At 31.5% G+C, this 16,521-nt stretch overlaps 2 protein-coding genes across 4 annotated transcripts in view; both read left to right on the forward strand.

The window, feature by feature from the left end:
* Window positions 1-1,542, forward strand: part of LOC107463187 (flavin-containing monooxygenase FMO GS-OX5-like) — a 6,756-nt gene extending 5,214 nt beyond the window's left edge. For both annotated transcript variants that reach the window (XM_016081931.3, XM_021129851.2), the window contains exons 5-6: window positions 627-800; window positions 1,312-1,542. In XM_016081931.3, the coding sequence (XP_015937417.1) occupies window positions 627-800; window positions 1,312-1,473 (336 nt within the window). In that variant the 3' untranslated portion in view covers window positions 1,474-1,542. The remainder of the gene's footprint in view (window positions 1-626; window positions 801-1,311) is intronic.
* Window positions 1,543-10,755: 9,213 nt separating this feature from the next.
* LOC107463295 (E3 ubiquitin-protein ligase RGLG3) lies at window positions 10,756-16,469 on the forward strand. 2 transcript variants are annotated; one of them, XM_016082071.3, is made up of 12 exons: window positions 10,756-10,894; window positions 11,602-11,898; window positions 12,039-12,123; window positions 12,223-12,363; window positions 12,442-12,555; window positions 13,775-13,872; window positions 13,979-14,061; window positions 14,140-14,245; window positions 14,778-14,905; window positions 14,988-15,132; window positions 15,230-15,286; window positions 15,848-16,469. In XM_016082071.3, exons 2-12 carry the CDS (start codon window positions 11,623-11,625, stop codon window positions 15,929-15,931), a joined length of 1,317 nt encoding a protein of 438 aa, XP_015937557.1. In that variant the 5' UTR covers window positions 10,756-10,894; window positions 11,602-11,622; the 3' UTR covers window positions 15,932-16,469. The 2 variants fall into 2 exon arrangements, with proteins under 2 accessions (XP_015937557.1, XP_015937558.1); XM_016082072.3 differs by having other exon boundaries at window positions 10,795-10,894; window positions 14,991-15,132.
* Window positions 16,470-16,521: the final 52 nt, after the last annotated feature.

Here is a 16,521-nt window from a genome sequence, read left to right on the forward strand (position 1 = left end):
AGGAATTCATTAGTATTTACCTTATAAATTAAAGTTTCATGTAAATCAAGATCATTTAACATAAAATTAGCCAAATATATTTATTTAGAATATACATAAATAAGAGTTATTCGATTACCCTCTTAATAATATTGGATTTCGATGAAATTCGGTATAAAAAATCTATCTTTATGGTAATTGTGATTCAACTCTTTTTCAATATTCTGTATGAAATTATGTGTAGATAACTTTACTTAGAATTACACCAATGTCATATATACACACACTACCACACACATATAATAGGTCTATTTTGTAAATTTTTAATAATCATCAAATAATGATATTGACCAATTAAACTCATGAAGCTAAGTTTCAATGAATACAAGTAAGCTTCTCGAGGACTTATTTTATACTTTAAAATCACACAAGTATTTTTCAAATTTTGTACTACTATAATAAATGACATGATGCAATAAGTTAATATAATTATATTTAATTTAAAAAATATTTTAGGTTCCAATAAAATATGCAATAATATTATTTAATATGTTAATTAAATGTGTACTCACTCAAGCTACAGAGAATAATTTAGCTTTCGGTGTATATATATATAGTAATAGTATGAACCTGTTGTTAATTATTAGGAGCCGATCTTCCTTATGGCTGAATTACAATCTAAGTGGATGGCAAGAGTTCTCTCCGGTAAAATCTTGTTACCAACAGAAGATATGATGATGAAATCTATTGAAGATATCTATCATGAAATGGAGGAAAATGGATTGACTAAGACCTGCAGTCTTTCTCTTCGTCCACTTCAGGTATATTAACTTCTGCATATCGAACATATAATACTAATAAAATTAAATGGCTCAAATTTTATTATAGATAAAAATATTTTTAAATAATTTAAAAACGTTATAAAATTATTTAATATTAAATATCTATTATTAAAAATATTTTAAAAATTAAAATTTGATTTTTTTTGTTAACTATATATTTTTTTATGATTTTTTGTCAATAATCAATAATATTTTTAAAAAATAAAAAAATATATAGAGATCAAATTTTTATTCAATTTATTTTTGTGTGTAATTTTTAAATAATTATTTAAATATTTTTATAAAATTTTGGATCAAATGGATAAACAATTTGTCCAATACAAAAGGCATTTGCTACTTCAAAAAACAAATATTTTTTAGATATTTTTATCGTATTTTTTAAATTATTTAAAAAAAAATTGTCATTAACAAAATTTAGTGCATTTTTGATAGTTTATAAAAAATAAATGTGATCATCACTAACATATATCCATATAATTTCATTGGGCAGGCTGAGTACAAACACTGGCTAGCAACACAAATTGGGTTGCCTCCTTTGGGAGAATGGAGAGAAAAATTGCTGTCTGAGATCTTCAAGAAATTAGGTGAACTCCCATTGACATATAGAGATCAATGGGATGATACTTATTGGGATTCCATCATTCAATTTTAATTTCATCAACATCCTAAAGTAAATATGTATTTTTTCACGCCGTTTTTAAAAGAATGAAATATTTCCATTGTCAAATTTATTTATTTGTCTAAACGTTCTCTAAAAACATAGATCATATGCATAAAAGTCATTAATCTTTTGAATGTTTTCCACGAGTCATGTTAATATGGCATATTAACATCATAATTATTTATATTTCACATGTTAAATCATAATTTGACCATACATAATGAGATGATGATGTATTATTTAGTGATCCTGCACATGTCTATTTAGAGGCATATGTTATAACTTATAACATTATTTATTTGCCATGTGTCCCTGATATGTAATCATTATTTAAAGAAGAAAATTATGGTATAACTCATTAATGTAAGAGATTTAGATTTGTCTTTGTTTTTATCAATTAAATTTTTTTAAAATCGAATATTACGTATTTTATCAAATAATAGCTTATCATAACTAATATGTATCTTTTTTATTAGATATAAATTTTATAATTTTTATACTATTTATAAGTGTCGTTTGATTTTTTTATGGACAAAAGTTTTGTTTTTTCTATCCGAAAAAAAAAACCAGAATGTTTCTTATAGTAAGATTTAAGGAGATATACGTACGGTTCAATTTAATTAAACTAAAGCAACAAACCTTTTTTTGTTTAAATCAAGTAATACGTGTTGAACTGCTGATAGAATTCCATTTCCTCATAATTGCAAGGCAAATCACTTCAATAAGTCAAAATTGGAAAAAAATTATACAAATCAGTCAAATAAAAAATTAGTTTACGAATTAATAAAGAGACATTTTTATATAGTTCGAATCACTCTAATTCGAATGTTATTTTCATGTAATTCGAATCACTCTAATTCGAACTACACACGCACACACCTATTAATTCGAATCAACCTGATTCGAATTACACCAACAAAATCAGGATGATTCGAATTACACACGTGCATAATGTAATTCGAATTGGTCAGATTCGAATTACTCATTGTTACCTAGATTATTTCTTTATCAATAATAGGTTTACCATTGTAATTATTTTTTAGTGAGAGTACAAAAAAAAAGTACATAGTATATAAGGTGTAATAACTCAACAAATATTTTTTAAGGGGGATTTTTCATTCTCTCCAACAATGAGAAGAACCTATCTCTCTCCCTCTCTTAATCCCTTCTGATTCATCAAACCATCAACATCACAGCTTGAACAGCTTAGGACATGAGATTTTCTTCATGGTGCGGTGAGCGTGGAGAGCAACCAAGCTGTGAATAAAAAAAAAAGTTGTGAATTGGGATCAATCCAATTTTGCCATTCTCTTTCTATCCCTAATTTTTCTTTCGACATTTTCTTTCCCCCATTCTTACCTCTTCCTTCAAACTCATCCAATAGAGTTTGATGAGAGGCTATTTCGCAAGATTCTTTCTTGGTGAACATAGCTGTTCCGATCAACGAGTTGGAAAGAAGAAGATCTGAATCCCTATTACTCTGTGATTCATTGATTTCTCAAAATGGCAAACATGGCAAACAGATCCTCCCATTGCAGAGGTCGGGAGCTACATTGGCTTGCTCTAATTGCAACAAGCAAGACCACACAGAAGATGTATGCTATAAGAAGCATGGGTACTCCTCCCACTTCTACCAATGGCAGCAACATAACACCACCATCAATCACGTGATCACTGAGGGGCATGATGATATACTCAATGACAAACAATTCCAGCTCAATTGTCTCCAAGAGAACATTGGAATATCAAGATCTGGATTCACTCCAGAGCAAAGATTTGCCTTGTTAAAGTTGATCAAAGACAAAAGTGTGCAGCAACAACCTCATAATGCAAATCAAATTTTGACTAATTCCATTCACACTTCCACTCCAGGTAAAACCATTTCATTACATTTTAATGCGAGAATTATGAGCATTATCACTCCAAAATCTGCACTATGCGTCATTGATTCCGGTGCAACAGATCATGTGACTTTTGACTTAAAAGATTTTGCAAGTTTTCAAAATATTGATCCAATCAATGTGATATTGCCAAATGGAACCAAAACTGTCAGCACAATCATTGGCACAATCACATTCTCTAAAAATTTTTTTCTCAAAAATATTTTATACATTCCTTCTTTTGATTTTAAATTGATATCTGTGTCAAAATTAACCTCAAACTTACATTGTCAATTGTTAATCAATGATAAGTGTTGTGAGATACAAGATAGATCCACATCAAAAATGATTGGCATTGCTGAGTGTATAGAAGGGTTATATACAATGAGTAGAGAACCAGAATTCTCTCATTTTTCCCCTCTTCCAACAAAGCAAGCTTCATTGGCGGTAACTACTACTACTACTACTCATCCCACCACACCTTCACACAGTGAGCACAACAACATTTGGCATCTTAGATTAGGACACATACCCATGCATAAATTGATTTTTCTGAAGAAGTATTATCCTTTTATAGATAGTATTGCTTCAAATTTTCCTTGTGATTCATGTCATTTTGCAAAACAAAAGAAATTATCTTTTAATCTTAGTACAACTAAAATAAAAGATTGTTTTGATTTAGTTCATATGGATATCTGGGGTCCTATTTCTGTCCCTTCCAATGAAGGACATAGGTATTTTTTGACTGTGGTGGATGGTAAGAGCAAATTCACTTGGATTTTTTTTATGAAAACCAAATCTGAAGCATCTAGAGCAAAACGGGATTGTAGAGAGAAAACACCAGCATATTTTAGGTGTTGCTAGAGCACTGCTATTTCAATCAGGAATTCCACATTGTTTTTGGCAATTCGCAGTTGCTCACGCCATTCACCTAATTAATAGGCTGCCCAGCACTAACCTGAATAATGCTAGTCCTTATAAGCTTTTGTATGGCAACTTACCTGACTTTTCATATTTAAGAGTATTTGGTTCTCTTGCATATGCCTCCACATTAACAAATTCAAGAACAAAATTAGACCCAAGAGCCAAAAAAACAGCTTTTCTTGGTTTTAAATTAGGAACAAAGGGTTTTCGACTTATTGATTTAAAATCAAAGAAAATTTTCATATCCAGAAATGTAATTTTTTATGAAACTCATTTTCCATTTTTACATTCCACTAGCACTGACATTTCTGTAGTGCCCATTCGTACTCCACAATGCATTGATCTTTTTCAATATGATACACCATCTACACATCATTTGCAATCACCCACACATACCACACTCATAGATTCAAATGAACATTTCTCAAGCTCAATGCACTCACCAATTTCCTCACACACCATTGCACCAATTACCACACCACACACTGATAATGCACCTGCATCACAACACTCTGACATCACACATGACTGAATTACTAGAAAGTCTGAAAGAGTCAAGAAACCGCCTGCTTATTTGAAGAACTATCATTGTTTGACAACTCACACAGCTCACTCTAGCAATGTTTCCAACTCTAACTCTTTATATCCTATCTCACAACACTTGTCATATGATAAACTAACCCCGAAATATAAGTCACTTTCTCTAACCATCACCTCAAATCAAGAACCTAGCACTTATGAGGAAGCGGCTGCACATGAATGTTGGAGAAAGACAATACAAGATGAATTGACAGCTCTAGATCAGAACAGAACTTGGTGTCTCACTGAACTCCCAAAAGACAAGAAGGCTGTGGGTTGCAAATGGGTTTTTCGGGTAAAATTCAATCCCGATGGCACCATAGAAAGGCACAAAGCGAGGCTAGTTGCAAAAGGATTCACTCAAGTGCAAGGAGTAGATTATGGTGATACTTTTAGTCCAGTTGTCAAAATGACTACCCTACGAGTAATGTTAGCATTAGCAGCGGCAAAGAAATGGCATTTGAAACAGCTGGATGTCAACACTGCCTTCCTTCATGGAGATTTGGACAAAGAAGTTTATATGAAGATACCACCCGGTTTGGCTGTGTCACAACTAGGTTTGGTTTGTAAATTGCAAAAATCTCTGTATGGGCTTAAGCAAGCAAGCAGGCAATGGAACATTAAGCTCACTCAGACTCTTGTGGATGCTGGTTATAAGCAGTTTTTTGATGATCATTCACTCTTCATTAATAAACAATCTCAAAGCTTCACTGCCATTCTAGTATATGTTGATGACTTGGTTTTAACCGGGAATGACATTGGTGAAATCAATTCCATCAAGCAAGATTTGGATGACAAATTAAAAATAAAGGATCTTGGTGATCTCAAATACTTCTTGGGAATGGAAGTAGCACGCTCTAACTCTGGCAGCGGAAGTACACCATGGACCTTCTCAGAGATTTTGGTTATCTAGATTGCAAACCTCTCTCTACTCCATTTGATTATAGTCAGAAACTTTCAAAGGAATCAGGTACCATTTTAACAGACAACACTGTTTACAGACAACTCATCGGCCGACTCCTTTACCTCACAAATACTAGACCCGATATCTCTTATGTTGTGGGACGTTTGAGCCACTTTTTGGACTGTGCAACAACTTCTCACCTACAGGCTGCTTTTTGTGTACTCTGATATTTAAAAGGCCGACCTGCAATTGGTCTCTTCTTCTCCTCTACTTTTAATCTGCATCTCACTGGATTTGCCGATGCTGACTGGGCTACCTGTGCCGATACTCGTCGCTCCATTTCTGGTTATTGCTTCATGCTTGGGAACTCGCTCATTAGCTGGAAGAGTAAAAAGCAAACTACAGTTGTCAAGTCCTCTGCAGAAGCTGAATATAGGTCTCTTGCTGTTGCCACTTGTGAAGCTAGTTGGTTATCTTTCTTAATGGATTTCATTGGCTTGCCGCTTCAAAAGTCTATCACTCTATTCTGTGACAACCAGTCAGCCATTCACATTGCCAATAATCCCATTTTTCATGAAAGAACTAAACACATTGAAGTGGACTGCCACATTGTTCGTGAAAAGCATTTGTCTGGTCTCATTCATCTTATGCCAGTTCGTTCCAAGGAGTGTAATAACTCAACAAATATTTTCTAAGGGGATTTTTCATTCTCTCCAACAATGAGAAGAACCTATCTCTGTCCCTCTCTTAATCCCTTCTGATTCATCAAACCATCAACATCACAGCTTGAACAGCTTAGGACATAAGATTTTCTTCACTCATAAGTTAGTTCTGCCAATTCTTTTTTATAGAAAAATTAATAATTTATTAAAAAAATTAATAATTTAAAAATTAAAAAAATATATTTTTTATTTCATGCATTAAAAAAAAGCTAACAAAATATTTAATTACGAGACTTCTTTAAAATATTAATAAGCTATCAATTCGAATTTCATACAATACTCTTTTGTCCATTTTTAATAACTCATGAATATTTTTTAATAAATTTTTTTAATAAATTTATTTAAATTATACCACAAAAAATATTTTATTCCATACAAAATAATTTAAAAAAATGGCTTAAAAGATGTTAGGAGTATTATAAAAATTTGTAATATTCTAATGACTTAGGACATTAAAGAAATAGTCTATATAGTCAATAATAATTTAGAAATTAAAAAAAATATACTTTTATCATGTATTTACCTAAATTACTAGAATATTACAAATTTTTATAGTACTCATAACATTTTTAAGCCATTTTTTAAAATTATTTTGCATAGAAAATATCTTAAAATGCCCTTTATTCAAGTTATAATCGTTTGAGTGTGAAGAGGTCAGGCTGACAACTTTGGCAATTCCTTCAGTTTTTTGTATTCCTTTTACTTTTGCATGCTTCCTTTCCATCCTCTAAGCCATTTCTATCCTGTAATCTCTGAAAATACTTAACACACATATCACGACATCTAATGGTAATAAGAGAGGATTAATATTAGCAAATATAAGGCCAAAGAAGCATGATTTCAATCATAGCACAAAATTAGGAAGGAAAAATGTAAACTCATGCAAATTATATGAATAAGTGTGTAAAGAATTGATAAAAATCACTTAATTGAGCATAAGATAAACCATAGAAGGAAGCGCAAATGGAACTGCCGCTTGTCTGAAGGAAGCGAAGATGGAACTACCACTAGTCTGAAGGAAGCACAGACGAAACTGTCGCTTGTCTGAAGGAAGCGTAGACGAAACCATCGCTTGTCTGAAGGAAGCGCATATGGAACTGCCGCTAATCTGAAAGAAGCGCAGACGGAACTGCCGGAAAGAAATGCAGATGGAACTGCCACAAGGAAACATAGACGAAAGAACTGCCAAAATACAGATGTAACTGTCGGAAAGAAATGCAGACAAAACTGCCACAAGGTAACACAAACAACGCAGACGGAACTGCCACGGAACTGTGGGAAAGAAATGCAGACGGAACTGCCACGCAGACGGTACTACTACGAAAAAATGTAAACAGAACTGCCACGAGAGAACACAAACGAAACTGCCACAAGAGAACGCAGATGGAACTGCCACGAGAGAACGCAGACGGAACTGCCACGAGAGAACACAGACGGAACTGCCGGAAGAGAGCGAAAACTATATAATTTCTTCATGAGAATAGGTAAGCAGCAGATGATAATGGTGTTTGATCATTCGACTCGAAAAAACATAAGACAGAAAAAATAGGCTAGTCGGTAAGGTGAAAAAGCATCAAAGGAGTGACAAAAGAGAAAGAAGAATGACATAGAAAAACAATGCAAAAACTACGGTGATTTCACCACAAGCAAACAACCTATCCTCTTCAAGGAGGATACAATGACTCTAATACCATGTTAGAAACAAGAGACTAAACTGGAGAAAGGATGGTATATTATTGAGTGTATTCAAGTTGTCTATTCAAATTGTTTAGAATGATACAATATAAAAGAATATTTATAGGTACTAAGAGAATCGTAATAATAAAGACGTAATCTCCTATAATAAATATTCAGATATACTAAATAATACTAATTAATCCCAATTATATTCTAACAAAAATAATGGATAGAATTAACTCATGAGTAATTCGAATATGACAAATTCGAGTTACATTGTGCACGTGTATAATTCGAATCAGGTTTATTCGAATTAGTAGGTGTGTAATTCGAATTACATGGAGATAAAATTTGAATTAATCTAATTTAAATTATATAGATATATATCTCTAATTAATTCATGAATTATTTTTATATTTGACTGATTTATATAATTTTGAGCTCTCATTAACTAATTTCAATGATTTGCCCTAAATGCAATTATGTCTAGTCAAGACCGGAGATAGCATCTAATTTTTGTTTTGGCGTGGAAATAACATATTAACATCTAATTTAATTTGTTATAAGCATATTAGTTAGATTGTCACATCATTAATTTGTATTTAGTACTTGCCTTCTTTATATATAGTATTTAGCACTTGTCTTCAACTTAATTACTCACCAAATTCTAATTATATATGGCGCATGATTTAAACTCAACTCAACAAGTTTCTTATATTAAATGCACTATCATATATAATTAGTAGAGTCCATGTTTAACGAGTTTAATAAATCATGAACAACAACATATATATAGTTTTTAATTTATTCTGTTTTAAATGGGCAATTAATTAATTAATTTAATTATACATGTTTTAAAGCACACATGAAATATATTTTATGAGCCTATATTTTACGATATTTTTATTCGCATGCATGAGTAGACTTATTGAAGAAGACTTGGAAAGAATCAAAATGTCAAAAATGCTTAGAAGGAAATATTATTCTAAAAGCAAAGCAAAGGAAAACGACAAGTCACCAAAAAAAAAAAAAGGAAAACGACAAGAGAGAAGAACTGAAGAAGAATAAAACTTGCATTTATTTAATCAATAAATGGATAAGACAAATTACGCAACCTGTGAATAAAATGCCGCCATCTTTGTCCAATTCTAATAGTAACAAAAACCAACAATACATAAAGAAAATAAATAAAAATTTACATGCAAAGTAATAGTTAAAAAATTAACTATTAAAAAATAATTTAATTAAATATATCAAATTATTTAATAATTTTTTACTATTAATTTTACGTAAAAATAACTATATCTAAATTTTTATTTAAAGAATAATACTAATAGCAAAAGTTTTAATAAAAGAAATTATTGTCAAAATTTCTTTTTTTAACGTCAAAATTCTTTGGTTTCTAATAAATTACTCTCTAGTAAAGAGTTTGTATCACGCAATTCTTGTTTGTTGTTTGTTATTTATTTAATCTTTTGACTACTTTTAAGAAACTTTACGGCCTAAATTTTAATTATTTTACTTTTAAAATATTGTTGAAATAAAAAATCACTTTCATTGATGGGATTAATGGATTATTTTTAAAATTTTATTATTTATAGTGAAATAAATTTAAAACATCTAAATCTATGCTAGAAACATAAAAACGATGCTCAAATACTTTAAAATTTTAAGTTCGTAGAAATTTTTCCGCTAAAAATCATATTTTAAAAACTTTTTTAATGTAAATTTTTTGGAACATAAAATGTTACAGTGTTACACAAAATCAAACGCTTGCATTAAATAGTTCAAATTAGAGTATTTAAAATATAATTAGTTTGACTTAAAATTAGGGAAAAAAGGTCAAACTTTTATTAATAGAATTCAAACATATTTTAAAAGAAAATTAGAGGAGAGAATAAAATTTTGGCTAAAACAACTACGTCAGATATATATATAAAATTAGATGAAAATTCACGTGAAAATATTTTTATGTGAAGCTAACATAAAAAGATTATTAGATAATTTGATAAATTTGACTAAATTATTAAATAACGATTTTTTATTAACATATTTATATAAAATATATATTAAAAATAAATTAAATAATACATTACATATATATTTATACAGAAATAATAAGAAATGAATGCATGGACATTCGTTTGTTCGTTCATTCTTGCAAATGCTAGGAATTTGTTAGGCAGCCGAAAGACATTCTAGAAGAGTAGAATACAATTGATAGATATATATTTTTTGAATATATTTTATGTTCGGTAAAAAAAGGTTTAATTTTAATATATTAACACGTAATTATATAATCATATTTATTTTTTTAAATAATTATTTAATATAAAAATTAGTTATTTTATTAATGTAATCTTATATAATTAGATATATGTGTAAAAATATTTTATTTTGATAGTATATTAAAATTAAATTCGATAAAAAAAATTGAGAAATAGAAAAATAAAAGAAGGTAAAGATATTATTTTTTTATCTTATAAAATAAACAATATTTCTCCAAATAACGATTAATTATCTATATTATTAGTATTTACTATTTAGTTGACCCCAAAAAAAAAAAGTAGTTAAGTCTTTTATTTATTTTCTTACTTTTTCTTAACAAAATTGTTATCACTTTCTTTTCTGGTCTCGTTGCTCGTTTTTCTGACAGTTCTCTTCTCTCTTCTCTAAAAGCGTCAACGATAACTCTGCAAAAACGCTTTCTAAATCAAATCAGACAGGTGAAAATGTGAATTCGATGCAATTGCGATTCTATAATTCTCGATCCTAGTTTTTTATTATTACTTCTTATTATTTTTAGAATTCATGGTGAATCTAGCTTTGATGTCTTAGCAACAAGATTCAGTTACGAAAATGCGTTTTTACTTTTTCGGAAAAGTAGTGTTACAGTTAGTTGTGCTCATTGACTTTTTTAGTTGACTTTATGAACTAGTTCTGGTTTGTCTGGTTTTCTGCTTCTCTGTGCTGTTCTGTTTGTTGTGGATGGATCGTTTAGCTGTTAAATTTTACTTAATAATTTGTTTGGATTTAATTTTTATTTATTGTAAATATAATATACTTTTATATAGCATCGTGTATTGTTACATCGACAAAGGTAGTTATCTTTTATTTCCAATGCTTAAATAGTCATCTAAAACAATGAATTAGAATTTAGAGTTGATGATTGTTAGTTATTAAAATTATACTCAATTTATTTAGTGACGGATTTTATAAATTGCTGGTGCAAATTTGTTGCAATATTTTGTAATTTAATGGCCTGAAAATTTCTTGGAAGGAAGTTATAGTAAATTGATTTTGAGAAGTAAGCTATGAAATGTTGTAATATGAATGCTAAATAGTTCCAGTGAATATTACATGGTTGTGGCGTGATGAGTATTTCACTTTAATTGTTTTATTGTCAATCTATCTTTTAAAAACTTCAATATAGGTGAAGGAAGGCCTCTAAATTATGGGAAACACTGAGTCATATGAATCTGAAGAAAATCTTTACCAACAATCGTCATCTTATGATCAGAGTTCGGTAAATTCTGTCTATCATCAACCTTCTTCTTATGATAGGAGTTCAATCAATACTACCTATGATCAACCCTCTTCTTATGCTGGGAGTTCGTGGAATACTAGCCACCATCAAACCTCTTCGAATGCTAGGAGTTCAAGCAATACTAGGCCTCAACATAAGCAGCAACCAACATTTATAGCTGACAATTTCAGCTCTTTGGATGAGGTTTGGGTTACTATTTTGCTTAGTGATTTAGTGAGAATACTTATTATTAGTATTGATCTTGCATTACAAGGATCATCTCTATTGGTGAACTGGATCGGCTATCTGTAGCGATATTTTGAATCCACTTAGTTATATTTCAGGTTATTTCTGCTCTAAGAGATGCTGGTCTTGAATCTTCAAATTTAATTCTTGGTATTGATTTCACAAAAAGCAATGAGTGGACAGGTTAACTTTTTATTTTTAAAAATACTATGAATTTGATATATGTGCATATTAGCATATTTATACAGTGAATGTTGAGAAGTCACTTCTTGATGATTGTAGGCAAGCACTCATTCCATCGAAAAAGTCTTCATCATATTGGAAACAATCCTAATCCATATGAGCAAGCCATATCTATAATTGGTCGTACTCTTTCTTCTTTTGACGAAGATAACCTGATACCATGTTTTGGTTTTGGTGATGGTGAGTATCTGTTCTGAATTTAGAGAGAAATTTCTGTATGTTTATCTTCTATTGATTATGGTGAATTTGCTTCTGCAGCTTCTACACATGATCAGAATGTGTTCAATTTTTATGCTGATGGTAGATATTGTAACGGTTTTGAAGAAGCACTTGAACGTTATAGACAGATTGTTCCACACTTAAAACTTTCAGGTTTGTTTACAATATTATATTCCTTGGTTGCTGGAATTTGGATCTTGGAATCGAAAGTTTATCTCTAAGACCATGGTTTTGGCAGGAGAATAGTTATCATGACTTAAATTGGAAGCTAGTATTTGGAAATTCATCTCATGGTTTTTTCTTCGATTCAGGATTTTTATTTTCCTTGAGGTTTAGTATGTTTCTTGTATTATACAACTTTAGTATTCAAGACACTACTTTTTTTTGTGGCATTTTCAATTCTCGTAAATAAAATGATAAGCAATAAATAATCAAACCAAGGGTTTTGTTAGTCTTCTTAACTCTGTTCTCTTATCTCTTATCATAGTTCAGTTTGTCATTCCAAGAAAATGAAAGAGTCAGGGAGAAAATACAGGAAAAAGTGAAGATGGAAAGAGAGATTATAAATTTTATTAGTTGAATCAAAATGCCTGTACAACATAGGAGTTATATTTGTAGCTGTTGGTGTAACCAACAGATTTGACAGTAGTGCATAGTAGGATTAACATTATTCAGCTGTTGCAGTGCATAGGAGCTTATCTTCTGGTCTTTAGTGTTGCAGTACATATTTTGGTGCACTTTATTTAGTATTACTCATTTTTATATGGTATGGAGGTTTGAGCAGTAGCGTTGAGATGAGATGTGATTAGAAATTGTTGCATTTGGCTATAGGGATGTCAATACCACCCGAATTTATGTTATGTATGTGATGATGGTTATATAAATTTTGAAATTTAATTTTATTTATTGAATTTTAATAATTATAGGGGTGGGTAGGAGCGGGGCGGGTTAGGGTTTAACGTTTTACTACCCGCAGTAGAAGCGGGGCGGGTTCCATGCGAGTTGTTGTATGGCGGGGCGAGGTCGGGTAGAACAAAAACCCGCCCTGTTGCCACCCCTATTTGGCTACAGAGCGATTCCAAAAATCTTGCCGAAGATCTCTTCCTACTTGACCTTTTGTCAAATAGGCTATTTTTTTAGCCTTCTAAGAGGGTTCATCTCTTGGGTTGAATTGATTGATTCCTTGTATGATAAGCAAAGGGACTAGTGTGCTTTCTATCATAGTACATCTTTAGTAATCCTCCTGTATTTTGTTCATTTCTGTTGTTAATTCTTCATTGTTTTCCAAGAGGGAAAACTCTATCTAAGAGAGCTTACGTATAGTAGCAATGATATGAAGATTTGATTATATAAGGTTTTTCCTTGTTATTAGGTCCAACATCATTTGCGCCGGTAATCGATGCAGCAATTGATATTGTGGAGAAAAGCAATGGTCAATATCATGTTCTTGTTATTATTGCTGATGGACAGGTTCTATCTACTTATCTTTCTCTCAATAATTTCTTTTCATGGCATGAATAGCTGTATGTTTCTACTTGTCTTCCTTTTATTGATAGTATTTCTTCTTTCTCTTTAGGTTTCCAGAAATCCAGATCCAGGAGGACGCAAAAGGCTTAGTCCACAAGAACAAGCAACTATTAATTCTATAGTTGCTGCAAGGTAAATCCATATCGTTTGTAGTCTTTTGCTGATTTCTATGGTAGATGTCTCTTACATAAACCTATTTTGGTTGGTCAGTCACTATCCTCTCTCAATAATTTTGGTTGGTGTTGGAGATGGACCGTGGGATGAGATGCAGCAGTTTGACGATAACATCACGGAGCGCTTATTTGACAACTTTCAGGTACTTGATAGTACTTAAAATATTCAAGTACTATGTATGCTTCTATAGTAATAAGTTTCAAGAACCTCAAAGTTTAGCATATTAATGAGCTAAGGGGATAATGTAATACATCAGCCAGTTCCAAAATTAAGCACAGTTTATAATTAGTTGGACATAGTGTTTTATGATGCTATTCTCTTTGTAGAGAGAGATATAATCTGGAAGTCTACTATCTCAACATTAGTAAGTGTAAGATGATTCTTAAGCAGGTTTACCCAACTCCTAACATGGATTAGGGTGGCTCTTTAGTTAAATTTGAAGATAAACCTTCTATAACAAATCTACCAGTTTCAAATTCCATCAGGACTTTATTTGTGCCATTTTTTCTGCAAGAATCAAACATTCTCTGGCATGTGATTTAGTAATTAGTAGTGATCACTTTGTAAAATGCCTAAATTACTGCTCATAATTGCAAAACGTGACTGGAAAATTCAGTGTTCTGTATTTTAATATCCTGCATATAATCTACTTTGGTCCTTTTTATCCCTTACAGTTTGTGAACTTCACAAAGATCATGTCTGAGAACACAGAAGCATCAAAGAAAGAAACAGCATTTGCACTTGCTGCTCTTATGGAAATTCCATTTCAATACCGAGTTGCCCAAAATATGCAACTTAACAAGTAAGCCAAGAACTGCACTTATGAGTTATAATACTTCTAAATTATATACAGGGAAACTCAGTCCCCAAATCTTTTGACGCAGTAGCGACTCACCAGTTTATCATCATAAACGGCCTCTCCCTCCACCAAAGGAAGTAATAGATCATGATAATGCAGTCCCCGTGATTCCCCCTGTGACAGAAATGCTGGAATCAGCTGAGGAAAAAGCTCCAGCTGCTTCAGAGCCGGTTTGTTTCCTTACTCCTCCAGCTTGTTCTCTCCTTGATTAGATTCATGTTGACATCTCATCATGTTCCTGAGCTAACTCTCTTTATCCTATTCAAGGTGTGTCCTGTTTGCCTGACCAACCCGAAGGACATGGCTTTTGGATGCGGTCATACAGTAAGTCTCATTGATAAGCTTTATTCTTGTTTAATGCTATATCAACATGCTCTAGAGTTTCTTATCTCTGTTTGCTTCAATCACATATCTTAGAAAGGGAATTTAGATTTAGATTTAGATTAACAATGCTACACTAGTGTATGTATGTTATCTCCACACTGAGAGCAGTTTTGCACTAGCTGAAGTTAGCAGCTTACTTCAAATAATATCTTTATCTTCTGTTACATACTATGTTTTTGTTAAAGTCCTTTTAGATTTTTAGATCAAAATTTTTCTTCAAATAGCTTTGTGCTTCGTTTATACAAGTTATGATATTTTAAAGAGAAACAACCAAGATGGTCATCCACTTCTCCATGTATTATTATCCCCAACATTAATATACACCTGGGTATATGTATGTTAAGATTTTGTTACTACGAATAAACAGGATAATGATAAATGCATCCTATTTTTGTCTGTTATGTTTAACTTGCATATTGAGTATAATTTGCATGTACAAATGTGTCTGATATTATTTTGTCATTTGCTTTTCCCTTTTTTTTTGTTCGAAATTTTATTTAGACTTGCAAAGAGTGTGGCATGACATTATCTGCATGCCCGTTGTGCCGGCAGCAAATTACAACTCGTCTGAGATTGTACACTTGAGCCGGTGAAGAAAAGGATGTGGGGACACCTACTCTCGGTCAAAAACAGAAAAATAAAGTTGAAGTAAAAAGCTAAAAAATGAGAATTGGAAAGTAACCGACGGGTGGTATCTACATTATTCAAGCATTCAAATATCATTTCTTGAGAGCTGGAGATCCTTAATCTATGTTCCGTTGTTACTATGATCCAGTGAAAGATGGATACGTAGTAATAACTACTGTACCATTATTTCTATTTTGGCTTACGGGCGAAGTGTAAAGAATGGCTGCGCAAAGCTGCGATTGAACAAAATGCTTATTGAGTTACATGTATACATAGAGAGTCTATCAAGGTAAACTTCATCCTGCCAAATGGTCTGAGATATTGGTTTGTAAAAAATAGGCCGCTAGAGGTAATGATATGTTCAAAAACTTTACATAATCCTTTTAGTATTATTACCAAGGCCATAGTCTCATCGAGACTTGTCTCCGAAATTGAAGAATACAGTGTGATTTTATGTAAATAAAAGCAAAATGCTACAATTTTTTTCTTACCATAAGAGGGTCCTAATATTATCACACGATGTAGAAGCCACCTCACTTAGGTGGACA

This window comes from Arachis duranensis, chromosome 8, assembly GCF_000817695.3.
Source record: "Arachis duranensis cultivar V14167 chromosome 8, aradu.V14167.gnm2.J7QH, whole genome shotgun sequence".
Lineage (NCBI taxonomy): Eukaryota > Viridiplantae > Streptophyta > Magnoliopsida > Fabales > Fabaceae > Arachis > Arachis duranensis.